Source organism: Silurus aristotelis (assembly GCF_946808225.1).
Source record: "Silurus aristotelis genome assembly, chromosome: 12".
NCBI classification, from domain to species: Eukaryota; Metazoa; Chordata; class Actinopteri; order Siluriformes; family Siluridae; genus Silurus; species Silurus aristotelis.
Genome location: NC_139585.1, coordinates 8,070,258 through 8,097,081, shown reverse-complemented (window position 1 = coordinate 8,097,081; position 26,824 = coordinate 8,070,258). Strand labels below are relative to the sequence as shown.

Here is a 26,824-nt window from a genome sequence, read left to right as displayed (position 1 = left end):
AACGCACATCAGAGGTGATCTAATCTTCACACCTGTCTATATGCGAGTCCTGCCTTTAAGATTATGATCCACTCTGACACGCTTTAGGGCAAGTATGCACATGTGTGTGCAAACGTTGGACAAGGAGAAAAGAAAAAAAACAAAAAAAAACTGACAGGAAGTTTGACGGTAAACCTCACTGAGCATGCACGAGTTTACATGCATGATTGTGAGAGGTTTCATGGCTGATCTGGAAGCCTGAAAGCTGATTACAAAACCCCAAATTCACACTGGATGAGGTTTACATGTCACCACCTCACACCCCTCCAGCAAAGCTGCTGATACTAGTCACAAATACACCAATTATCGTGCAATATTACTTTTGATCAGAAATCAGAGGGAACCCAATACTTTTTATAAGTTAATATAAAACAATGTCATTTAAATTTTTAAACAAAATAATGCAAATAAAAATAATATAAAAATTCATTGAGATATGATATTATTCCAGACATATTAAACAGCTTAAATTGTTGTATAATCAGAATCAGGTTTATTGGCCAAGTGTGTTGACACACACAAAGAATTTGGTTCCAGTCGTTGGTGAATCTCAAAAGTACAGACATCAAGTGTAAATAAATAGAGGACATTTATAGACAATAAGTGCAGATTTCAAAACAATACTCAGTCATCAGAGGATCTAAGGGGTTTCGTTCACATTTTTTTTACCTTTTCCTCCTGAATGCGTTCGTCGATCTGTCTGGATGCAGCCTCATGTGCTCGAAACAGGTTGACTGTACTGGTAAGCTCCGGGTCCAAAATGTTGCCATCCTTATCTCTGACCACTAGATCCAAATCCAAAACCCTGAAGAACAAAACAGAACAGGACGAGTCAGAATCTAAAGTTGTGCTGATATGCACAAGAATAAATATACCAAATTTATCCTTCATGTTGTCTAAAAGTACGGTTTCTAAGGTGTGTTCGCTTTTGTAAGTGTAATAAATAAGCAGAACGCACTTTATCATCATTTCTCGTACATTTTCTAATTGTCATTTAACCCTTAATTTAAAAACAGGCTTCTGATACCAGCAGAGTTGCAGAAAACTGCAGTCTGGGGAAAATTCGCCCCTCTAGACAAAGTGCCAATCATTTTTAAATACGCAGTGCTTTGAACAGTAGATATTTGTCACAAAGAAACTTGATAGAAATTCGCATGCGTGTTCAGATCTTTAATAAGCAAACCAGAGGTGACTGCAGCTAAAGAAACATCACCTAAAAAAAACACGAAGAAGTGATGATGGTGAGATTATAAGTCATCCGGCCACCTTTTTTTTTTTAAGACACCTTTAAATAACACATTTATCTCACACAAAGTGATGTGTCGTAGCAAATCCATTAGTTTAACTGCGACTTCACAATGAGAGATGAAGTGTCCACCGTTTCCAATCAGCCGGCTGTAATTCTGAGTACCATATTCAAAAGTGGCATTTTTACTTAGCTCACGCTTCACTTGGTCCTCGAACTGCCCTCGAATACTACAAATATTCAAAAGGTGCAAAAACGAGGGATAACGTTTTTCTAATGAAGACTGCAATGTTATCCTTTCTTCAGGGTATTAATCTTTGTTTCTAAGTAAATCCTAAATGATCTTTATGAACCAAAACATCCGCATGGCAATGTGAATCTGTTCAAGCTAATTTAATTTCAGGGTTGCTAATTACAATAAATGCCTCATAAGCAGGGTGTAACCTAAACGTGCTTTGAATGTTCTGTTGAAAGTAACACTCCGATAAATGCAAAGCATGCTGTAGTGTAAATCCCTAACAACTCCAACATATTGAAGCAGAGATTCACAAGCTTATCCAAACCCCAGTACTGCAGGGGGCACTATTTAAATGACTGAAGAGCTTATTTTGCTCAATAATTACTAATAATGAGAGTAAAGCATGTACATAAAAAGTATTGAATAAATTCAGCGTTTGCATTTAGAGTTTAGTCTGCTGGACCTGCTCGAAGTCTGGAATGGATTAGCTTGGCACGCCTATTTTGTAAAGACCAACAGTTCAGCAGGACATGCAGCATCCATTGACATGTCCTCCATGTGCTAAGGCTTGTTGGTTTTTTTGGCTCTACAATATTGTCATTGTCAGAGCTAGCTAAATATTTTCACTCCACGATGCATACTTAGAGCTTAATAGTAAACACTCCATGATGACTGCAATCGTAATCCTGACACACGGGTTATAATTTAGAAAAAAATTTCTTAAATCCTTTCCTACTGTGTTGAAGGCTTACTATACACTAAGCACATGAAATCTACTTAGGATAAAAAAGAAAGTGGAGGCTGAGAGCACGTACTTGTTGCCATAATCGATCTTGGAGGTGACTTTCTGCTTGAGTTCGGAGAGCTCGTCTTGAGGAAGAGTTCCTGACAGAATCTGTGATCGCCACTCGATTAGATCGTAGATCATGTCACGAACAGTATTAAACATCTCACGCTTGTCACCCTGTGGGACATGAACACACACAGACACAATGCTTAGTCTGTGCACCCAGTGCAAGGAGGGCTGATTAAGCTGCCATGTTCACTCTGACACAGCAGGAGTGTAAATTTTAATAAGAATCAGAATACTGAACCACACGAACTAAAATAAATAAATAAATAAATTATATATATATATATATATATATATATATATATATATATATATATATATATATATATATATATATATATATATATACACACACACACAAACACACACACATATATACATACATACATACACACACACACACAGTGGTGTAAAAAATTGGGATTTCTTTTTTTTTTCTATGTTTGTCACACTTTAATGTTTCAGATCATCAAAATAATTTAAATATTAGTAAAAGATAACACAAGAACACAACATGCAGTTTTTAAATGAAGGTTTAAATGAAAACTGCATGTTGTGTTCACTTGTGTTATCTTTTACAAATATTTAAATTATTTTGATGATCTGAAACATTAAAGTGTGACAAGCATAAAACAAAAAGAAAAAAAAAGAAATCAGGATCAACATTTTTTCATACCACTGTGTGTGTGTGTGTGTGTGTGTGTGTGTATATATGTATATATATATATATATATATATACGCACACACACACACACACACACACACACACACACACACGTGTATATATATATATATACAGTGAGGAAAATAAGTATTTGAACACCCTGCTATTTTGCAAGTTCTCCCAGTTAGAAATAATGGAGGGGTCTGAAATTGTCATCGTAGGTGCATGTCCACTGTGAGAGACATAATCTAAAAAAAAATCCAGAAATCACAATGTATGATTTTTTAACTATTTATTTGTATGATACAGCTGCAAATAAGTATTTGAACACCTGAGAAAGTTAATGTTATTATTTGGTACAGTAGCCTTTGTTTGCAATTACAGAGGTCAAACGTTTCCTGTAGTTTTTCACCAGGTTTGCACACACTGCAGGAGGGATTTTGGCCCACTCCTCCACACAGATCTTCTCTAGATCAGTCAGGTTTCTGGCCTGTCGCTGAGAAACACGGAGTTTGAGCTCCCTCCAAAGATTTTCTATTGGGTTTAGGTCTGGAGACTGGCTAGGCCACGCCAGAACCTTGATATGCTTCTTACAGAGCCACTCCTTGGTTATCCTGGCTGTGTGCTTCGGGTCATTGTCATGTTGGAAGACCCAGCCTTGACCCATCTTCAATGCTCTAACTGAGGGAAGGAGGTTGTTCCCCAAAATCTCGCAATACATGGCCCCGGTCATCCTCTCCTTAATACAGTGCAGTCGCCCTGTCCCATGTGCAGAAAAACACCCCTAAAGCATGATGCTACCACCCCCATGCTTCACAGTAGGAATGGTGTTCTTGGGATGGTACTCATCATTCTTCTTCTTTCAAACACGTTTAGTGGAATTATGACCCAAAAGTTCTATTTTGGTCTCATCTGACCACATGACTTTCTCCCATGACTCCTCTGGATCATCCAAATGGTCATTGGCACACTTAAGACGTGCCTGGACATGTGCTGGTTTAAACAGGGGAACCTTTCCTGCCATGCATGATTTCAAACCATGACGTCTTAGTGTATTACCAACAGTAACCATGGAAACAGTGGTCCCAGCTCTTTTCAGGTCATTGACCAGCTCCTCCCATGTAGTTCTGGGCTGATTTCTCACCTTCCTTAGGATCACTGAGACCCCACGAGGTGAGATCTTGCATGGAGTCCCAGTCCGAGGGAGATTGACAGTCATGTTTAGCTTCTTCCATTTTCTAATGATTGCTCCAACAGTGGACCTTTTTTCACCAAGCTGCTTGGCAATTTCCCCATAGCCCTTTCCAGCCTTGTGGAGGTGTACAATTTTGTCTCTAGTGTCTTTGGACAGCACTTTGGTCTTGGCCATGTTAGTGGTTGGATTCTTACTGATTGCATGGGGTGGACAGATGTCTTTATGCAGCTAACGACCTCAAACAGGTGCATCTAATTTAAGATAATAAAAGTAGTGGAGGTGGACATTTTAAAGGCAGACTAACAGGTCTTTGAGGGTCAGAATTCTAGCTGATAGACAGGTGTTCAAATACTTATTTGCAGCTGTATCATACAAATAAATAGTTTAAAAATCATATATTGTGATTTCTGGATTTTTTTTTTTAGATTATGTCTCTCACAGTGGACATGCACCTACGATGACAATTTCAGACCCCTCCATGATTTCTAAGTGGGAGAACTTGCAAAATAGCAGGGTGTTCAAATACTTATTTTCCTCACTGTATATATATATATATATATATATATATATATATATATATATATATATATATATATATATATATATATATATATATATATAAATAAGCTGACTTACATGCACATGTTACAAAGGCCATGCAGGTCGCTATGGATTAGGACTGTCCTATTATTAAATACATTTTAATTTATTACATCTAAGATCTGGTGGATTAATAAGCCCCATTTTTGTTTATTTATCCATTCTAATAATATTTACCTGTCAATCATAATTGGCTAGATTTCTGAACGGCCCAAGCAAAACATCTCTCAACCTACATTAAAGCCAATCACTTTTTTTATTTTGCTTTTATTCTGATTTTTATATAGGTTATACGTTATTTTATATAGATTATTATAATATAGGTTATGATTGCTTCATGAAAATTTAATAGTGCATCTATGCACACAGATCATTTCACGATTTCAGGGCCTTTATTTCATTTGCATGCAGGAGTACCTGTAAGGACATAATGTAAAATAATAAACTGCAAAATTATAGGGTGTACAAGTCCAAATCCCGTTTTAAGCACTATTAATAATACAGAAACTACAGTGAAATCAGAAAGGTATGTATTTACAACTAAAATGCTTATACACTTAAAAACTAATGGCCAATTTCATTCAGAGGACCTCTTACATAAGACCTAAAGACTACTTACCACATACAAGTCCCTCCAGATGGAAGCCCATTCACGCAGTGTGGTGGTGACCTCATGCACCAGAGGCAGCTCTGTGGGAATGACTGTCTCTTTTGGCCTAACATAATAAAAAAAAAACATTTCAGAGGAATGAAAAAGACAGAAAAAGAGAACACTACTTCATCAAAATATAGGACTACAGATTTGTTAAAAAGACATTGTTTGCATACATAAATCCCCCATTCATTTTGCAATAAGATTGTGCTTTAAATTTGCAAAAGCTGTGGGAAAAGCTTCTCCTAAGAGTACGCTCAGCTCATATCTTCAATCTTGTCTTAATAAAGCAAAGTGCTCTCTCAATTATTAATCCTGACCTTCTTCTGAACCGCACATTCAGATAATTTCAGTCAGGTTCGAGGATGGCGGTTCTGAAACCTGCTCTCAATCAGCACCCCCCCCCCCCCCACCCCACCCCCAAAAAAACCCCGTTCTCACCAACCCTACCTCTAACCTCTTTCATATACTAGGAAGATGATGTAAAAGTCGGTTAATGTGAACCTCCTCTGAGACAAAACTATAATACTCTAAGTATTATGCTTTTACTTTCAGACAGTAAATAATCATTTAATGACAGATGTGTTAAGCACACTGGGCTTGTCGATCTCCTCATACAACACACGTTTTTGCACGGATATTTTCCCATATATTAGCTTCACACCTGGCCATTAAATTGCTCATTAGTCAAGTATCCAATAACTTTTGAGCCTGAAAAAGTTTACTCTAAAATAAATAGCCCATTTTCCTAAACCCTGTAATATAAAGCTGAAAGTTTTAGCTGAAACTGACTTCAATTACAAATTGACTGCTTAGATCAAAGCCAGTGTGGTGACCTACAGCAAAAAAATGCCAAAACCAGTCACCATGCAAATGCTTATGGACCTCGCTATAAATTGAGTAAAAAATTGTTGGGGGGGGGGGGGGGGGGGATGATAAATAGCATCCACACATAACCTTCAGGATATAGGATAAAACATTTTTTTCAAAAACGGTAAAATATGGCCTGTGCCATAAGAGAAGACTGTCCTGGGCAACAATGACAAAATTTGGTAGATACCTCTGGGTATGTAATTATTATTATTATTTTTTTGTCCCTGAATTTTTGTGTGTGTGTGTGTATTAAAACTCATGAAAAAATAATTTTACAAATATATAGTTTTATATATATATATATATATATATATATATATATATATATATATATATATATATATATATATATATATATATATATATATATATATTCTGAAATTAATTAAATATTTAATTATTTTAATAAATATAAATATATCATTAAGATCATAGAAAAACCAACATGACTTACCCACTGCCCTCAACTGTGGCCTCTTTTAGATGAATGAAACAGGTAGGAAATATGCCCTGCAATGATAAATTACATTTCTGCATTACTTTCACACTAACAAACTATACCCAAAAAATCTGAACTAAACAAGAGATGCACAATGACTTGTGATATCCACAGGCACTATGCTGAAACTCAAGTAAGCTGATAAAACGTCTCTCAGGTCCAGACCTCCTCGTAAATCGGCTCACCTTTTTCGAGCGCCTCCTCAGCCGGTGTCCCCTGTACCAGCCTGTGAGACAAGGTGTAATACATTACTGATATTGTAAACAGCTGTGATTGCATTACGCTGACAACAATGCATCTCATTACCGGAACGCAAAACTCGCGTTCCCACGCACAACTGACTGCTCGCGTTTCCCCATATCTAGGGGATGTGTTTAATAAATCACTGTGCGACATGATCTCTGAGGCTCTGAACAAAACATTCAATGCTAATGATTTTCTACAAATTGTTTGTGCTAGGGGCCAAGTGTGCTTACACGCAACAATTGATTGCTGCCTGGATGGAGGGGGACTGTGTATTTAAATTATTATTTTTTTTAATACATTTGAGGGCTAATTATTAAAAATTTTGAGCTTTGGAGAATACAGTGGGCTGCTCATCACGCTACGATGGAGTGAAGGCATTACTCTTGTTGACAAAGAAATATGGCTCCATTTTCCCCAACATGCCACTGGTGTCAAACGTGAAAAAAATCCATCACAGACATACAGAGAAAGTGTGCGTGTGTCTGGAAAACTCACCTTCGTAAGTCTCCAGTATGTGCACTGTATCTCCAATCTGGAGAGAAAGCTCCTCCTCACTGCGGGCATCATAGTTATAGATCGCTAAAAGGCAGAAAATGGGAAGAAGAAAAAATGTAAACACATCAGGTACACTGCACTAGAATGTGCAGACCTAAGCAAAAAAAGGAGTTCTATAGTAATTTCTCTGTGTAACTATATCTATCTATTTATCTAGCGCTCTCTCTCTCTATATATATACACACACACACACACACACACACACACACACACACACACACACACACACACACACACACACACACACTTTATGCCAACATAAAGTAGATATTGTACATTAGAAAAAATTAGCAATAACATTTATTTATTTATTTATTTAGCTTATTTATTTCCTTTTCAGTTTAACAAATGTGCAACTGGAAGCTTCGGTCACCAAAAGAAATTCCTTGAAAGTGCAAACATACTTCGCAATAAAGCTCTTTCTGATTTCTGATATTAGAAAGAAACCATTTAAAAAAAAAATTCATTTTTTTTTTTCTTCAGCTTCCTCACATTTGCAGCATGCACAGCTCTGGAAGGCTGAACAGAGTAGCTGTACAGTGTCCATGAGGTCTTTAAAAAGTCAAGGAATTCTGGATAGAAATTGGCAAAGTTTGAGACAAGAAACCCTTGAAACAGGTAAGTTGACTTTTGCCAGCCAATTGGTTGCCAGTAAGCCTAGTCTTCAACTGCTATGAATTATTTATGACAGCCACCCTCATTCCCTTAATTAGTGGTCATCTTACCATACTGCCATTCCCAATACACTTCAGTCTCTCTCTCTTTCTCGCACACAACAAGGGACTGCTATTTTAAGCATTCCCTAGCTTCTAGGATACTTTCTAGGTATACATTACTAACAAAACCTGGTTAGCCATTCTAGACCATCACTGCGAAGCCCCCATGCAGCTGCAATACTTGTTTTCAGCCTCCCGACCTTTTCCTAGAACACCTCACTGCTCCATCTCTTAATCTGACCTCCTGCAGCTGATCCTGCATCCTGACATCCTGCAGCTGCGTATCAGATTTAAACCACTGAGTTAAATGAATACCAACAAAGCCTCACCGACCTGAAGGTCTTTATCAAACCCTGCTCTCCACCACCTTCCCATGCCAACCAAACTCCAACTTGCACCTTGTTACAAGCGTCACTCGGGGATCCAGGTGGTGGCATAAAAATGTAAAAACAGTGAGTCAAGTCTATCTTCACATAAAGACTGCAGCTCCACCTCTTCGATTAATATCTTGTTGGTCACTTTAAGGTGTTTACTTATAAGAATGTAGATGTGATAATGTAATAGAGAAAAATAGAGCTTGATTGCACTAGCAGGAGGATGTTTTTTTTAAGGAAATTACAAAGCACTTCTGTGGGTAACTCTAAAAGTAGGTGGGTGCTCAATACTAAAAAAAAACAAAGAAAAACACCATGGGACTATCGGTAATCTGGACCACTCCTGTTTTATTGGTCTAATGTGTCAAAAAATTCTACACCTTCATCGATGTCAGTGTCGAGTGACCACATCACTGCTAGTGGACTTGTTCAGTCAGTGACACTTATGCGTTTAAGAAGTCCATAATCCCCTTTTATTTAGCTTTACATATAAATTGATTTACATATAAAAACTGATACGGGAGAGTAACTGAGAACCTCCAACGAAGCAGATACACAGATGTATCCTCAATAAGGTGGTAACTACAGTTGTGTAGAAATGTAGGTCCGCTTTATTTAAACAATAAAAAATGTTATCCTTCTCTGTAATCATCCAGATTAGAGCCAAAAACAGATACACAAGTATGATAGAACCACTAAACAGAGTATTGGACTGGATGAATAATGACATCATTACAACAGCATTTCTAGAGTAACCACACAAACATATTTTACTGGTTTTATTTCCTGACGGTTTGTCAGATCTCTATAAAATCTCAGCACACAGGAGACAGAAACAAGCTCAGCCAACACACCCTAAAGATTCAAACAGTAAAATCTACAACAGGCCTGTGGAGTTACAAACAATAAATTACAGTCAAGAACTGAAAAATCAACAGCTGATCATCAGTAACATTTAAACTCTTACTTTAACAGGGAAAAAAACATGCATTTTATTTAAAAATCATCTGCTAATTGCCTACAGTTACATACTCCAAACCCATACCTAATTAAGCGTTTGGGGATGTCCCCCTCTGACAAAATACAGAGAATTGTTACATCCAAACCATAACCTCAATAAACATTCCTTTCTGTTTAATGAAAGCTGGAATCCTCAAGTGGACCAAATTTCCCAAATAAAGGCAAAACTGTTAGATATTTGATTCCCATAAAGACCAACAGTGTTTACACCAACCATAGCTTATCCTTGGGTTAAGTACACTATATCGGCAAAAGTTTGCGGACACCTGGTCATCAGTATGGTATGTGCTTTTTGAGCATCACATTACACGTCAAAATTTGCTCTTATAATTCCCTCCACTCTTCTAGGAAGATGTTTCACTAGATTTTGGTTGAGCTTGTGGGGATTTGTGCTCATTCAGACAGGCACTGATGTAGGTGATGGTGAGGAAGTATGGGGTGTTAGGGTTGAGGTCAGAGCTCTATAGCAGGAGATCTTCCACTTAAAACCTGTAAAGCATATATTCATGGAGTTTGCTTTGTGCACAGGAGCATTGTCGTGCTGGAACAGGATTAGGTCTCCTAGTTTAAGTGAAGGGAAACTTTAATGCTACAGCGTCTAAAGACATTCGATACAATTTGTACGCCTTCAGCTTTGCAATAACAGTTTGGAAAAAAGAACCACACATGGCTGAGAAGGTCAGGTGTCCCAATACTTCATCCCTATAGTGTATATTGATGACTGCACAAATATTTTACAGCCCATATCAATTATTATTAAACCGTTTAGAGAAAAGAGCTTGTGTTTCCAACTAGTTTCTGCTTCCATTTGAACAGTTCTTTAAGTTGTGGAAATTTTTCCACTTCAAAAATACAATTTTTTTTTTTATTATTATTTATTTATTTTTAAGTTTACATTTACATTAACTGATGTTTCGTAGTTTCTATCTTGAGGGAAAAAAATCTTTTGGGGTAATAACATTTATAAACCGTATATATCATACATAATATCTGATCTCATGGCATCAAAATCATCACTGTAGACCATGCACAGTCCTCATAGTCACCAAATGAGTTGGTTCAATTATTAACATGTTCGAAACTTTTTGAATTTTTCGCCTTTGAAAATGACCAGGTTATGAACACTTTGACTTTTGATCATTTGAGCAGCGGGTGAAATTTATTCTGACGGCCCCATCAGGAGTGTATGTTTCAGCATGCAGGAGCCTGAATCATGGCAGTGAATGGGCTGAATCCATCACCCGCCTCAGTACAGTGTCCAGCAGCCACCGGCGAAATCTAATCAGCACCATACACCCCCTCCTCGGTGTCTCCGTTCCAGCCAGGAGCTTTCATTTGCTTTTGTTCTGCTGTCGTCCTGCATCCTACTATTTATCCAGACCCACACAGGGAGAGTGAAAGAGACACAGAGACCAACAGAAGGAGAGAAGAGAAGCAAGCAAGAACACATGAACAATAGAAGAGGAAAATGACTTCAGAGTGTTCTAGAATGTGGTTACTGACGCACCAAAAAGCACTGAAGGATGACTGATATAGGAAAGAACACAGGGATATTTCCATGTGGTTCTTCAGAAGACACTCAGAAGGAACACTCTAAACTATCCAGATTTATAACAGTGTGCAAAGCAATCCATCATTCATGAAATCTTTCATGATTAGCAAAACGAGATGGATCATAAACTAGTCATGGAAGCTCCCACCCCAAACAGGTAACGTTCACATCCATATCATGACTTCTTTATTATCTTTCAGCTTGACGATTTAAATTTATTAAATTTTGTACTTTGTACGTCCCTGTCCAGCCCGCGTGAGGCCAATCATAAATTACAGGGATGCACCGAAAATCATCGGCCGAAATACCTAAATAACCCAATACAACACGGCAGAAACACAATTGTAATGACGCAATAAAAAAAAGCACAGCAAGCATACAGTTATCTGGATAAGAGCAACATGTCTGCGGTGTGCGAATAGCGATTTGCAAAACATGCAATGCTGAAATTTCAGGAGGGGGTGTATCTGCAAATAGTTTCTCCAAGTCGGGTTTAAATTATCACCTGAAATCCAAACATCCCGATTGCCATTCTAAATAGGAGAAGAACGCGGCGCAGAAAAGTAGTCAATCCGAGCATGAGCATAAGTCTGTAGAGGACGTTTTTGAAAAGGCAGGAATGTTTTCCAGTGATGTTGCCAAGGCAAAAGGCATAACAAAAAATTATGGATTTCATTGCCATTTTAATTAAATTTTCATTTCGGTGCATCCCTAAAATATTATCGTTGGCGTGGCCCTTTGACACAATTCAGGTTTCTCATGTGGCCCCTTGTAAAAATTAATTGCCCACCCCTGGCGTAGATGGTAGAGGCTAATCTATACAAACAGACAATACTTTGTAGAGTATTCTCAATACAGGCAACAGTAGGCACAGGACCACCCAAACATTTTTGTAGCGTTCAGCTGTCCCTAATTTGTGAGCCTCAGCCTCAGAGTACAGTTCCTGCAATCTCGGGCTCCAGTTCTTGGTTGACAGGAGTTAATGTGTTTTTAGTTTTACCGCCTAAGGGTTTGATGTTTTGTTCATTCTTCGATTATTTTCTGCTCACCACAGTTGTAAAATGTAGCATGCAGTTTTCCTTTCAGCCCAATTCCCATTCTTGTCTGAAATTTCTTATTAGCAGGGCATTTCTGCAGCACACTGGATGTCGACTGAATGCATGAGACTTAGTAAATCAATCAATCAATCAATCGATGAATGATTTCGCTTACTGAAAAGTGGATTAGATAATCGTGTAGTTCTAGTTAGCTTTAAAATTGATACTTTATCTGCTCATTTATACAATCAACCACCATTTTTTAAACATTAATAAATAGTACGATTATGAACCTGATAAGATTGTTTAAAACCCAAACAGTTTCCAAGCCTACGGATTTAGAAGGTTCTACCCCGTGTTTGCCCCGAGTTCACTAACCTCCTTCTTTTTGTCTTTTTTTTTTTATTTACATACATACATACATACATACATACATACATACATACATACATACATAAAAATCTAAAATCATTGAACTGGAAATGTAGTTTAGAGTCTTGATGTCATCACACAAACGCATTCTTATAACATGCGGATCATGATATAAGCATGTAAAAAAAAGTTCATGCTGCTGTTCATAAACCTCGCAAAGTACCCGAGTGTAATACATTTTAAAAGACCTGCACTATGGATAGAAACGAATCCTGCAGAATCAGTCATAAGTCAGTTAATTAACTTGATTAGTTGGCTAGATGTTCTTGCAGCTGAATATTTTCCAAATTTCTGGCTTTTTCAGCTCTTTGTTGCCCCCATGCCAACTTTTTTGAGTCGTGTAGCGGGCATCAGATTTGAAATGAGCCGGTTTTGTGCATAAAAGTGTAAAGTTCAGTTTAAACATCTGTTCTGTGTTTTATTGTGAATAAAATATTGGCTCATGCGATTTAAGAGTCTTTTAATTTTCATTCGAATTTAAAAGACGACCCAACATTTCTGAAATTCGGGGTTGTATGTGCAACTGGTTATCGAGGAGGAAAATAAAGTGTTGAAGAAACAGTACACGGAGCAATGAGAGAGCAAAGGAGCAGGGGGGGGGGGGGGGGGGGGAGCACCAACCGAGAAAATCTGAGCGGAATAAAACAGGGCACAGAGAATGAGTCTAAGGAAAAGTGTGTGTGTGTACTAGTTTGTATGAAGCCCTCACTGAACCTTGCAGCTCTCCTGAATAGCAGTGTGCTGCTGTCTTCTCACTGTAAAGCACTATTTCACCCTCTACTCTGGGACTGGATGAACTGAGAGCAATGAGAAGCCTGCAGGAGTGACCTAGAGCAGGATTACCTGTGGCAAGGGCTGCCTCTTGGCCCGTTTCTTTTTTGCTTTTACACACAAACTCTCCCACACACACACACACACACACACACACACACACACACACACACACACACACACACACACACACATAGCAGGCGGCTCAGTCAGTGGTCATAACACTCCAAAAAGGATAGTGAAAATCTCTAATAAGTCAAGCTCACACACTGAATGACCCCTGCTGGCTCAGAGAGAAACACTCTATCAGATTCCACTTACAGCTTTATAAAGGCTGACCATCATAGAAATCACAGAAATAATGTCAAAGAGTAATAAAAATCAATCCTAAAACCTGGACAGCCTCTAAGAGAATATTGTAGGGATGAAAAGAATTCAGATTACATTTTCTATGAAACAATATATTACTAAATTCTATACATTCAGCCCTAGAAGGCACAGTCCCCTATACAGTAACAGATTTTCACACAACCGTCTAGACACATAATAATAATCATCGAGATCATTCTTGATAAGAAGTCAGTGGGAAATTACTGGATTGTATAAAGTTGCCAGAAAGGTTGCACTTGATTAATTCCTCATTACAACCATGCTGAACAGAACAGCATCTCAGAATAAAAGGCACATCAAACCATGAATCTGGCGTGCTACAACAGCAAAATACCACATCATGGTCTCCTCTCGGCGGACACAAACAGGAATCCGAGTCCATTATGGATCCACAAACTGTGAGGTAAACACCTAATCATTCACTGTGACTAACCGTGAAACCGTGATGCGCAACACCTAGAATGAAATTTTATTCTTCTCAGTCTAAATCTTTCAGACTGAGCTACAAAAAGGTATGCAACTTGTGCATTCCAAAAACAAATCAATTGTCTGGCTTTGCACAAACATTCAATTTCTTACTTTAGCCAGTAATTGTGTAATCGATAGTTTTTCTAAAGTACTGAGCATCCTCACAAATAAGACAAATGTGGTTTTGGCTGCCTTGGTGAGTTTCTAGCTTCGTTACGGCTTCATCGGTTTCAGCTGAAATTCTAACATGAGCTATTAGTAAGGGGTTACAGCGTGCATGAAAAATTATATATATAAAAAAAAAAAAAAAGTAATCTACCAACCAGGAGTTCCATCAGTGCTGAAAACACAGCTTTATAAGATATTGTAGTATTCTAGCATTGCAGAAAAGAAGGATATACGCACTTGTTGATTTCAGTGTAAAAGATGCTGATCAGCAATGAGACCAAAGTCCTAGTTTTCCTTTTTATGTCTGTTAGTTGTTTTCAATTGTTTCTTGAGAACATCAAACTTGCTAACTTTTTTTTTTTGCTAGAACATGATAATAGCTAATAAAAAATATATATATTAAAAAAGGACAGGGGGAAAAAGACAGGAAACTGGTGATTTAAATTAGTTTTTTTTTTTTCTCGAGAAACCACTTCAGGAAAAACTTTAGGAAACCTATTAAAACTCATTAAAGACAGCTATGAGTAGGGTAAAAATTTTAATTGTCAAAATGAACAGGTCCACACATTGCCAAAGGGAATACAAAACTGCTTTATGGAAGATACAATCCTGACACTTTGGTCACAGGAAACTAACATAACTACACCTAAAATGTAGACACACCTGTTTCACATAACTCACATAACTAAGCAGACGACTGAAAATTCTACAACCTGACTCACGTCTGACCTAGAACAAAAGCTACAACAGCACTGAAATGCTATTACAGACATGGACCAGACGACAAAAAAGGGCATGTCTTTGTCTGGAATCCTGACAGCTCGACTTTGTAAACCGCGATCAACAAAACAACATACGCTTACTGTCGCATACAGACTGAGAAAGCTGATGTGACCCAGACACAAGTAATTCACACATGCTCAATCTCTCTCTCTCTCTCTCTCTCTCTCTCTCTCTCTCTCTCTCTCTCTCTCTCTCTCTCTCTCTCTCTCAAAAAGCCCCGTTTTGTAGTTGAAACCTATCGCACAGTTTAACTAACATCAATTGTGGTCACCCTGCAGCTAACATCTAACTTGACCTTTGTGACAGCAAAAAAAAAAAAAAAAAAAAAAAAAAAAAGGCATGTTGCAGCTTATGGACAGGAATCAGTAGTAATTCCTTTGTAGTCTTTCCTCTAACAAGAGCTAATTGGAGGCTGTAATGCTGAAACACGGGTCTGAGAGTTTTTTAAATGGCCGCTGGCAGTAACAAAAGAGCTCACCAACTTGCAGAGCACCGCAGGTCCCCGTTCCTACATTAAATCAATTACATTCAGTAATCCATCATGTTTATCTGTACAGCTGCTCAGATAGCACTGCTGCAATTAACCTGGCATTTAACCGTACACAAAGCGAAGGAGCGACAAGGTGGGAGACGGACAGATGAGGATGGAGTGCGGGGATGTGAGGTGAAGAGAGTGTCAGAGTACCGCGGAATAAAAGTGTTATTGTCGGCGAGGCAGAGAGGTGGCTGCCAGATCTCCGGCTGTGTTCTAATAAGCGTGTCCTTTTACACTCAAACAGGCAGGCTGCAATATTACAGCTCACTGTCAGACACGGGGACTCCAACCGAAACGTGCTTAGGTTGCTTCGGCACGAAGGCCGGCCCTGCTCCGGCATTTCACGGAAGCTTTATGCCTGTATGCCGAAACAGTGTAGTAAATACCTGGATTGCATGTGTGCATACACAACATACACACAGTTATCTGGCTTATGACAGTTGTGTGTGTCACATCAGGAAACCCATATGAACGGCCAAATAAACAGCTTCAGAAAAGCTACGCTTACAAGAGATAATCATTCCATGAGTCATGGATGGGTGGAGCATCTAAAGGTTTTGGTTAACAGTTCGAACAAATTCCTACGCTCTGGTCTCAGGCGATGAGCTCCTCTGAATGCAGCCTGAGGAACTTGAAAACAACAATTAAAATCTCTGTACACGTTCAGGCGACGCACTCGATCGGTCTGATAAGGAGCATTCCTCTGGTGGTTAAATGGAAGACTTCACATGCCTAAATGTCACTTTGGCCTATTTGAATAGAACAGGAGCAAGTTTAGATAACGATCTGTAGCTCAATAGGTGTGGAGTGTGTGGCATTAAGCAAATTATGATATCAAAATGATTTCTTATTCAGCCATGTCAGCTACAAGGGTATCAGACTAATAACCTTTCAACAGAACCAAAATGTAATCAATTACAAGAACATCATACTTGAAACCAATGTATAAAACATCAGTAAAGTTAAAATGATCAGACAAACGCAGTATATAATAATAAAGTTTAGCAGCATGAAAATGTACATGTGTGAAAAAGACACGAGACATGGATGCTCTTAAAAATAAAAATCAGCCGCTGAGAGCAGATTTTGACCTGTGAATTCACTTTGGTTGGTTTCTAGCTGCATTTCGAAGATTACTTCTCATTTTGCATTTATTTGGGAGTAAAAGGAACATGGAAATAAAAGCAAAGTAGGAAGTAATCTTCGATAAATCGTAGCAGCTGAATCATGTCTTTTGTCCTTTTCCCTGTGGCTTTTCAGACACGTCCACTTTTCGTGCTGCTAAACCACTGTCACCTCTAAGTATAAACACAACTTGAGCCAATTTGGGATTGACTCAACATCCACTATTCACTGACACTTTAATTTCATTTTTCCACCTGTTGGATCAGCAATATTTACAATGTTTGCACTATTCTGAACATCACACACTGGATCGGTTTCTCCTTGTATATTATACATCTATATTCTCTAGTTATCTTCCATTTATAATATAAATGACTACATTTTTGCTCTCTGTGAGGTTAGAATATTTCCCTCTGGGATGAATAAGGCGATCTAGATCATATGGATGTTTTCGTGTATTAAAAAAAAACATGCCTGAAATAAAATGTTCTTTTTATTAGTATATTCTTCTTGTAATGTTTACAGAAAGCAACATTATGTAAATAGCAGACAAAGCTTTATTTCTTGTCTTCACCCTTCACCCAGGAAAGAGAGACTGTAGAAATCCGAGTGCCTCGACAATAAGCTCTAAAAGCCGAATTGATTGCGAACAGCATCGTTGCTGGGTTTCATTTAGTTTTATCTTAAGGCGGCTAATGAATATGAACCAAACACGTTTTAATTTAACGTCTCACTGCGAGGAAATGTACATACATACACACATTTTATATATACACATACATATATATATATATATATATATATATATATATATATATATATATATATATATATATACATATACATATATATACACATATACATATACACATATACATATATACATACACACATATATATATATATATATATACACACACACACACACACACACACACACACACACACACACACACACACACACACACACACACGGCACAATTATCAGCTCTGAAGCTTTAGGCAGGAAATTCTATTAAAGGTTTACTAAGTAAATTAGAGAAAGGGAAAAATAAATAAATAAAAAATAAATAAATAAAAAGTGTGTGAACAGCAATAGATTCCCACCCAGGAGAGGTGGAGAAATCCTATTAGATAACAACTTTATCCATGTTTCACAAGAACAACAATCAAAAGGTAGCACTCATCACATGCTATAGACTCTGACAGTAAGAAAGTGAGAGTGTGTGTGTGTGTGAGTGAGTGAGTGAGTGAGTGAGTGAGTGAGTGAGTGAGTGAGTGAGAGAAAGAGAGAGAGAGAGAGAGAGAGAGAGTGAGAGAGTGAGAGAGTGAGAGAGTGAGAGAGTGAGAGAAGAAGAGATAATGAGGGCTATGAGATGAGATATAATGGTGCAGAAGGAGGGGATTCAGGATGTCAGAAGAAAGCAAAACACCATCTTTCAAACACAAAGGGTCAGGGTTGTAATGAATGGAGACTGGACAGTTTTTCCAAGCTCAGGGCATTTAACGCTCACACCAGTAACAAGACTGGGCCTGCAGAGGCAACACGTCAGCTAATGGTGTCTTCTCGCTGCCTGGAGTTCCTGCAAATGAGCCCGTAAAGCCAATTTTCACCCAAATCGAGGGGAAAAAAATGTTCTAGAAAGTAAAGCGTGCAGTAACGGATCTTGACAGTCTATACTTCAGTGACGCGTTTCCCAGTTATAAACTTACATCCCTAGTTACAAATAAAAAAAAATTACAATGAAGTAAGGAGTCCTACAGTACATACGTGTCCTTGTTAAACACAATAGATTTTAGCTTTCAATCATAATGAAAATCCGTTCGTGGGAGGAGTCAATCTCAAGCAGCAAAAACTGACAGGACTTTTCAAACGCTCGGGAATCGGGGGTCAGATTTGGATGAAACTAATTAACATTCTGAAGTACTTATACATTAATAAATAAATAAATAAATAAAAACAATATGGAAAGCCACTCAGCTGAGAGCAATGGGGGGGAAATGTTAATTCTTTACACAACCTTTTCTTAACCATCAATACAGCTCAATCCTCTTTGAGAGGTATCTCTCACACACACACACACACACACACACACACACACACACACACACACACACACACACACACAGTAAAAAAAAAAATACCCAGGAGTGAAAGTCAAAAGTTAAACAGCTAACAACAAGTCAAAACTAAAGCCAAAACAGCATCAGAATAACAATCTCTTACACACACACACACACGCGCACACACCCTTCCAGACGACACCCTCGATCTTTAAATCTGACAGCCTGAATCTGTTCACGCTCAGTTGTCGTAAGCAAAAGCAGCGAGTGCACACGACAGAACAGAGACGATTTACAAGAGTTTCATTTTGCAAAAACAATTTACATTTCGCATACGTTTTTAATCTCTTAGACAGAAAAGACATTTCCGGGAAGTTCACATCAAATTTAAAAAGAAATGAAGTATAACCACTCTGAATGGCTTGTGTGTTATTTGCTTGTGTATATTAAAAAGGTATTAAAATGTGCATCAAAATACCTTTTTTATAGAGAGTATAAAAGACTCAGGGCTACTAGGTTAGTTTCTGCTGGATGGTGAAGAGCAGATTTCACAAAAGCTCTCGTTAGTGACCAATAGCAGCTGATTGTCAAGAACAACATGCTGGGTAAAAGCGGTTACTCTCACTCACATAGCTTTAAAGAAAACTCTTGTAGAAATCTCACTCAACCAGCTTTTTTTTTTTTAATTGGTTACTTCAATTATAGGAAAAATACTGCAGTGACTCCTCTTGATCTGTTCCCAGAGCACAATTTGCTCTCTGCTTTACAAATTTAAAATCATAAAAAAAAAAAAAAAAGTCCCGCAATGGTTTTCCTTTTGTGTAATGCGTTCGATCACTACTCTTGGCCATTAAAAACAGTCTTAAACTACAAAATATAAACCAAATCAGCATGACCACGATAACAAACCTGCAAAGCATGAGAACAGTAGACTGCTCACAGTTACTGAAAGGTGGAACACTCAATAAAAATTAAAAAACTTCAAAGGTGCATGAAAAAGCACAAAGAGATCAGATAAACAAATGGCTCGTTAGTTTGTATGGTTTAAAAAAAAAAAGAAAACAAAACAAAAAAGTAAAGGTTTGGCACTGAAGACTAAGGTCTTTAAGCACCTCTCGCTTCACTAATCTGCCAACTTTGCTCATCTCAAGCCAGCAAGACACTGACAGACGACCTAAAAAAATAGTGCTGACTGCACACTGACAGACAGGAGACACTAATTCAATTTCTTGCGACTCGGGGAACATAAATTAGTGACGGCATCAATGAGAACTGCTCGACACTGAGATCTTGTGTTCTTACAAGCTTTTTATATTTTTTTTTAAACAAACTGCGTTCCATTTGATCATATTGTGGAAATTGATTAGCAAGCAAAGTGGCAATCAGCTCAATAATAGTGCAATTTCTGGGTCCTACCTGAAGGGGGTACATACAACATATACCACTGGTTAAAATAGAGCCGGAATGATTCCTTGACTAATTCGATTACAAAGTGTCACAATTTGGTGCAATATTTCAAAAGAGCAAATAAACTGCAGAAACATTATATGGACAAAAGTATAGAGACAAATGAATTGCCATATTTGGTTCTTCCTCAAACTGTTACCACAAAGTTTGAACTAATAATACAATTTCTATAGAGCAGTGACTTAATAAAACACCTTAGGAACGTATTGTAATGCTGCGGAACACCGCAGGCCTCAGACATCATACACCGGACTTTGATAACACACAAATCTCCACAAGAACACTCCAAAAACAAGTGGAAAGTTATTATAAGTAGAGCTGAGGCCATCAAATATTTTAGTAATTCGAGAATTCTACCAATTATACCGTTGATTAATCAGATAAAAAGTACTTTTTTTTTTATTAAAGAGCAATACTAAATATACAAGAGAAAATAAGACAGATCTCTTAAAATGAACATGTAATTTGTTTAATTTTTTAAAAGAATTTTATTTTTTTTGCTGAAATTGCATACAACAATTCTGCTGTATTTAATCGCCATATTACATCAAAATGCAAATACAAAAAAAAGATAATAAAAAAAGGAAAAGCACTGTTCTAAGTTTTCTTTGTTTTAGTTTTTAATGATCCAGAATCAAAAAAAAAAAAAAAAAAAAAGTTTGCCTAATTCTTTTTATTTTCCTCGCAATTCAGTGTTATTTTCTTGCAATGAGTATTTTTTTTCTGCCAATTTAGACTTTATTTTTTTTAAACATCCAACATTTCTGGTGCATCCACCGGTAACCATGTCGTCAGCCAGAAGTTCAAAGCTGTTGGTGTATGAACGAGGCTCCTCTGCTTCATCTCCTCTGTTCAGTCTCCTCAAGAGCTGATTGTTACACAGAGTTCTCTACAGAGATCTGATTGGCTAAAAAAATAAAAAAAACGCAATTGCGAGAGAGAGAAAAAAAGGACGAGAGGAAAAACTCGGAAATAGCAGGAATTAAGTTGTAATTGGCAGAAATTAATTTGGAAATGCACGTAAGAAATAACTAAAATTGCAAAAGAAAAAAAAAGGACTGAATTGGGTAAACTTTTTTTTATGTGGCAGAAATGGGCTTCCATATGAATTTTCTCATCGCTGTTTTCTCCCCGTTCCTCCTTCAATCTGCAGCGTCTTCTGTGTTTACCTGTCCAGAGCGCTCCAGAGCTTAGCGTGTGGTGCATCGGAAATAATGGTCCGTAGGGAAACACGATGCATGGAGGCAAATAAGCAGTGATTTTTTTGTATTTGAATTACTCGAGGACTCATTACAGCCCTAATTATAACAGTAAATGGAGCTGAATATAGAATGTACCATTCAAAAAAACAGTCATGTGTCCACAAACTTTTGTCACCTACAGTGTATGTGGGAAATATCCACAAAGCTGCATGTGCTGCTAACAGGAACATTCTGGAAACTCCTGAGCTAGACGGCAATAGAGTGGAGTGCAGTCTTTGTGCACAATCCTGCTATTGTGAGCAATGAGAGGGGGTTGCATAGACACTGGTGATGCGGCTGTGCCTCTGAATCATCATCTGTTGGCATTCAATGCACGGGCAGAGAGAAATCTATTACGAAGAGAAAATATTTTTAAAAGTCTGCGGTAATATTCATTGGATTTGAAATCCTGGCACGATTCCAGTGAAAATTTCACCCAATATATACACGATCACAGTTTTATTTTAAACCTACAGCTTACAACCCACAGTGTTTATAAACTCATCAGTCATCTCCTTTATTCATTCATGCTCAAGCCTTGTGTGTTTTTCTATTACAAACACACACAGACAGCGAACGTCATGATGCTGCACTGCACGTCCTTATACACGCACAACTGAATAGCATGGTGTATGCCCATATGCAAGCATGCACACACACACACACACACACACACACACACACAGCCCTCCTGAGTGATGTCAGTGCTTGTCAGCGCTGCAGAGAAGTCATTAATCTTAGTCACATGCTCTCATCACTGACATTCTCAACGCTGCCCTGACATTTCTCAAAACATCAGCAGTGGGCTGGTTAACTCCGTGCCTTTTGGTGATTGTTGTGCAAATTAGATTTAAGGGCTCAGCATTAGGTGTGCATCTGCAAGCTTCAGAGGTGAACATGAATTTCATTGTTTAAGTACTACTTCAATTCGATTGGCGTCGTTTGATGGAAAGTGGTAGATAGCGGCCTTTTAAATGGAAGACCACCAAGCTGCCACTACTTGGCCCTTAAGAAAGACCCTTAACCCTCACTTTTTTGGTTGCATAAATGAGGCAGTTGGAAGTCAGATAGGATAATGAACATCTGGCAATTGCGTGAAAACTTGTGTGGCTAAAGCCACAATTCCGATCGTTTTACACTTATAATATTTACACCATTGTGTAAAGTCTTTCATTCATTTCCTTTTGCCGGATCAGGTGGCCCAAACCATCAAATATGCTGGTTATATATAATATAATCTCTACACTGAGTTATTCAAGCTCAGTTTGATTTATGCTAATCAACAAATATTCTCTCATTTTGCATTGTCTTGTCTTGTGTATTACTAAATCTTCATCATCAGTCTTCACTGTGAATCATCAGTTCTCCTGGATGCAACTGTGCAGCCTACAATACAAGAGCCAAATACAACAGTCTTTATAGGCATTGATTTCTGTATCAATTCTTACACCCTTTTAGACTGAATATCATTGGGTTTTGATATATTGGGAAACATCAACGGTGTCACGACAGAAGGATCTGACTTGGCGAATACCACGAGAATCTTCCAACACCACTGATCTCTAATACATGATTGAGCGGGCATCCATATCAGAGGGGGTTTTTTTGTTTTTATACACAATCACAAAATAAGCACATTTTCCCCCTCAAGGTGTCCTGTCGAATCTAAAGCACAATGTCAGTCAATAGATCATTTCCCCAAACAAGTGCCTGTTTGTGTGCACGTGCGTGTGCAGTGCACCATGCGATTACACCCGTTCACTGATGAAATAATAACCAGCTACTCACACGGGAGCTTGTGTTCAAAGCGCTTCCTTAGCGCATGATGACTGGTAGAAAATCTAAATCCTTTCCCTGCAGAACTCTCTAATCCCCTCCACACAGACTCACAGCCAGAATATTACTGTCATACGACCCAAAGCGCTTCCCCAAATTCCCTGATTACAGAATCCAGAGCTGGAAATCTATTAGGGCATGCCCAATCTTCCAATCCTTCAATCAAAACAAACCATCTTCATTCGAATCCTGACGTCCTACATGCATTTTAAAATTTACCTGAAAAAAGAAGGCCATTCATAACCAAGTCAATGATATTGATGAAAATCAGTGGCATGCAAATTAGTTAGTGTGTGTGTGTGTGTGTGTGTGTGTGTGTGTGCACGCCAGAATAAACTAAGTAAGCGCTTAGTGAATAAGAGCAAACGCACACTAAAAGGGACTGCTTATATGACTCATCATCACAAATGGATATAGTACAGCTCGTCGCTTTTATAGAAACGACTTCTCTAAAAATCTAAGAATAAACACCTGCCAGTTTCTTATGCACACCTTCCCCTATTTCTATACATACCATATCACTGCTGACTGTAGCTCTTCTACTGCCTGAGATAATGTACCTCCCCCCTCTTCCCTTTAAAATTCTGTCATCACAACAGAAAGAGATGACTGAACGAGGTTCAGGGTTGAAATTATGGTCACAGCTTGGCGACTGCTTCGTCTATGTATTTTACAGTTCTTTATTAATGCTCCCGGCACGACAAAACAGACAGATTTTTCAGTATTGCTAATTTGCTTTTTACACACATATACCATGACTGTCAGAAGTTTGATAACACCTAGTTTTTAGGTTGTTTATATGCACTGGGTAAAAGCCAAAAAAAATACACACATGAACTGAACTGTGAATGACTTGAATAAATTTAAATGGACAGATGACTTTGTGATATTTTTGGCTCCAACTGAAGAACTTGTGTAAGACAGAACAGGAGAGAATGTGTTAGCAGACTTCCTCAAACCAACAGTGAAAAAACAGATAAAAGTTTGATAGTTTGGCGTTCTTTCAAGGAGGGAAGACTGGAGACTTATACCGAGTGAAAGAAATCCTGAACCAACATGGCTACCATTCCATACTTCAACACCATGCAACTCCTTTTGGACTACAGCTAACTGGAACCAACTTCACCATACAGTAATCGAATGACCTGAAGCATACATCCAACCTCAAAGAGTTAGAAAACAGACATTCACCTGGAGTGTTCATCATGGAATGCCCAGTCCAGTCAGCACACCTAAATCTTACTGAACTGTTCTGGGATAATCTGGATCACAAGGTCAGAATGAAATATTCAACTTGCAACAAACAAAAATCCTGAGTATCTGAGATGAATGTTTAGAGAATCTAACTGTCCAGATGCCAAGAGTGTGAAAAGCCGTTTGTTTAATATCGATAGTTCTCTATTAATTTGATCAATGTAAAATCTTCATTTGATTGGATTACCTAGTTTGTTACATATAAAAATAATGTTTCCTATTTCGGCTGCTCCCATTAGGGGTCGCCACAACGGATCATCCGTCTCCATACCCCATTCAGCCTGTGAACTGTATTGAGTTCTGTAGGTCCATACAGCTGATTTTACAGCGTGCCAATTTGTTTGTCCTTATAAAAAAAGACTAACCTTATTTGTCTTCATTTAGGGATTTGTTTTTCTTTAATACCAAATTTCTTGTACAAGTGCTTCTGCAGTTGAATAATGAATACGTTTGTCTGTACCTTGATTAACGAGGGAAAAATGTCCGAAAGGAATGGGTCAATAGGGTTCATCCGTTTTCATTAATGCCCGAGGTACTTATAATTGTATACACACAGTATGTGATATTTAAGGCATTCGTTTTCAGCTTACCCTAATGAAAACAGTTGTACTGCCTCGGGGTGTAAGGACACGCCACGTTAGCACAGCACGCATTGATGAAGACGAGTTAATTATCATTTCCATACATTACAGGAACGATGCTGCATTACACAAGAATAAAGAGAAAATAGCACTTCTGGATACTCTCAGGTTCATACAGCATACGACAGTTTCATCGACCAAATCCATTCCTTCTGTAAAAGTGAAATAGGTGAGCCAAAAAAGGGAAGAGATTACGAAACTGCACTCGGCTCACTGTGCAAATTCAAACTAATTCAAATCATTCATGAATTTGTATTCGTTCAAAATCGAAAGAAAGGGAAACCTAATCCTAAATCGGACACAGAGAGAAAACCTGGACGAAGCAGGGTTGTGAATGGGGGTGTGAGCAACAGCGAGAGACAGGGACAGCTTTGAGATGAGTGAACAAAGCTCACCTTCAGCAGAGAAGAGATGTGGGCAAGAGAAAAAAGGGAAGCGGCTTAGTGTGCAAGCTGCAGCCTTCGGTGCAAATAAATAAATAAATAAATAAACCCCTGCATAGCCTTCCACCTTTTCCATGGTTCAGTATGCCTAAGACTCTTCATCTGCACACATTAATCTTCATACGCGACCTAAAAGACAGCCGATCTTGTAAAACTGCACCACATGGTCCATCTGGGCCTCTAACAAAGCAGGTAACAAGAGCTAAATGGTCTTATCTCCAACAAAAGATACATAAAAGAGAACACTAGATATCAGTCAACAATTCGACAAAAGGCATTGTGTCCAGAATAGAAAAAAAGATGACCTTTGGAAAATTCGTGTTTGTTGCAATTTCCTTCCTGGCAATCCAAAGCGGGAAGGACGCAGCAAAACAAAAAAAAAAACACAAAAGGAAAGACAATTGCGTAGCCAAGACACACTCTCGATGTCAGGAATGATGACGAGCAGCACCAGTAGAGTTTAGTTAAGTGCAAAAGTAAGTACGCTCTTAAGACAAAATCAATTTATAGCTATAAGACATTTAGTTTTAAAAGTTGTTACTTCATCATCATAAGTTAATGTATATTTAATGTCCTACGCGACATTTCTCTCAGATAATCATGCACAGTCATCTCTTCTGTAAGAGTTATAAAGTAAGACTTTTATAACTAGGTGGGAAAGAAAAAAACGATTAGTCTGAAAGCATGTGTGTGGTGGTCTCTGTATGGTTTACAGGAAACTCTAGAGTCATTTGACTGCAGTGAGAATGCAATTCAAACCTTAACTGACCCAAATGCAAGAAATGAACCCAGCAAGCTGCGTATTTTGAGATGTGGGCATTTATTTCTCTACCCGCTGCTAAACTG

At 38.1% G+C, this 26,824-nt stretch overlaps 1 protein-coding gene across 2 annotated transcripts in view; it reads right to left on the bottom strand.

Annotated features, from left to right (window-relative positions):
- Nucleotides 1-26,824, bottom strand: part of dock1 (dedicator of cytokinesis 1) — a 291,553-nt gene that overhangs the window by 249,604 nt on the left and 15,125 nt on the right. For both annotated transcript variants that reach the window (XM_083556371.1, XM_083556372.1), the window contains exons 2-7: nt 7,602-7,685; nt 7,046-7,086; nt 6,816-6,871; nt 5,456-5,552; nt 2,339-2,487; nt 709-844 (exon numbers count right to left, since the gene is read on the bottom strand). In XM_083556371.1, the coding sequence (XP_083412497.1) occupies nt 709-844; nt 2,339-2,487; nt 5,456-5,552; nt 6,816-6,871; nt 7,046-7,086; nt 7,602-7,685 (563 nt within the window). The remainder of the gene's footprint in view (nt 1-708; nt 845-2,338; nt 2,488-5,455; nt 5,553-6,815; nt 6,872-7,045; nt 7,087-7,601; nt 7,686-26,824) is intronic.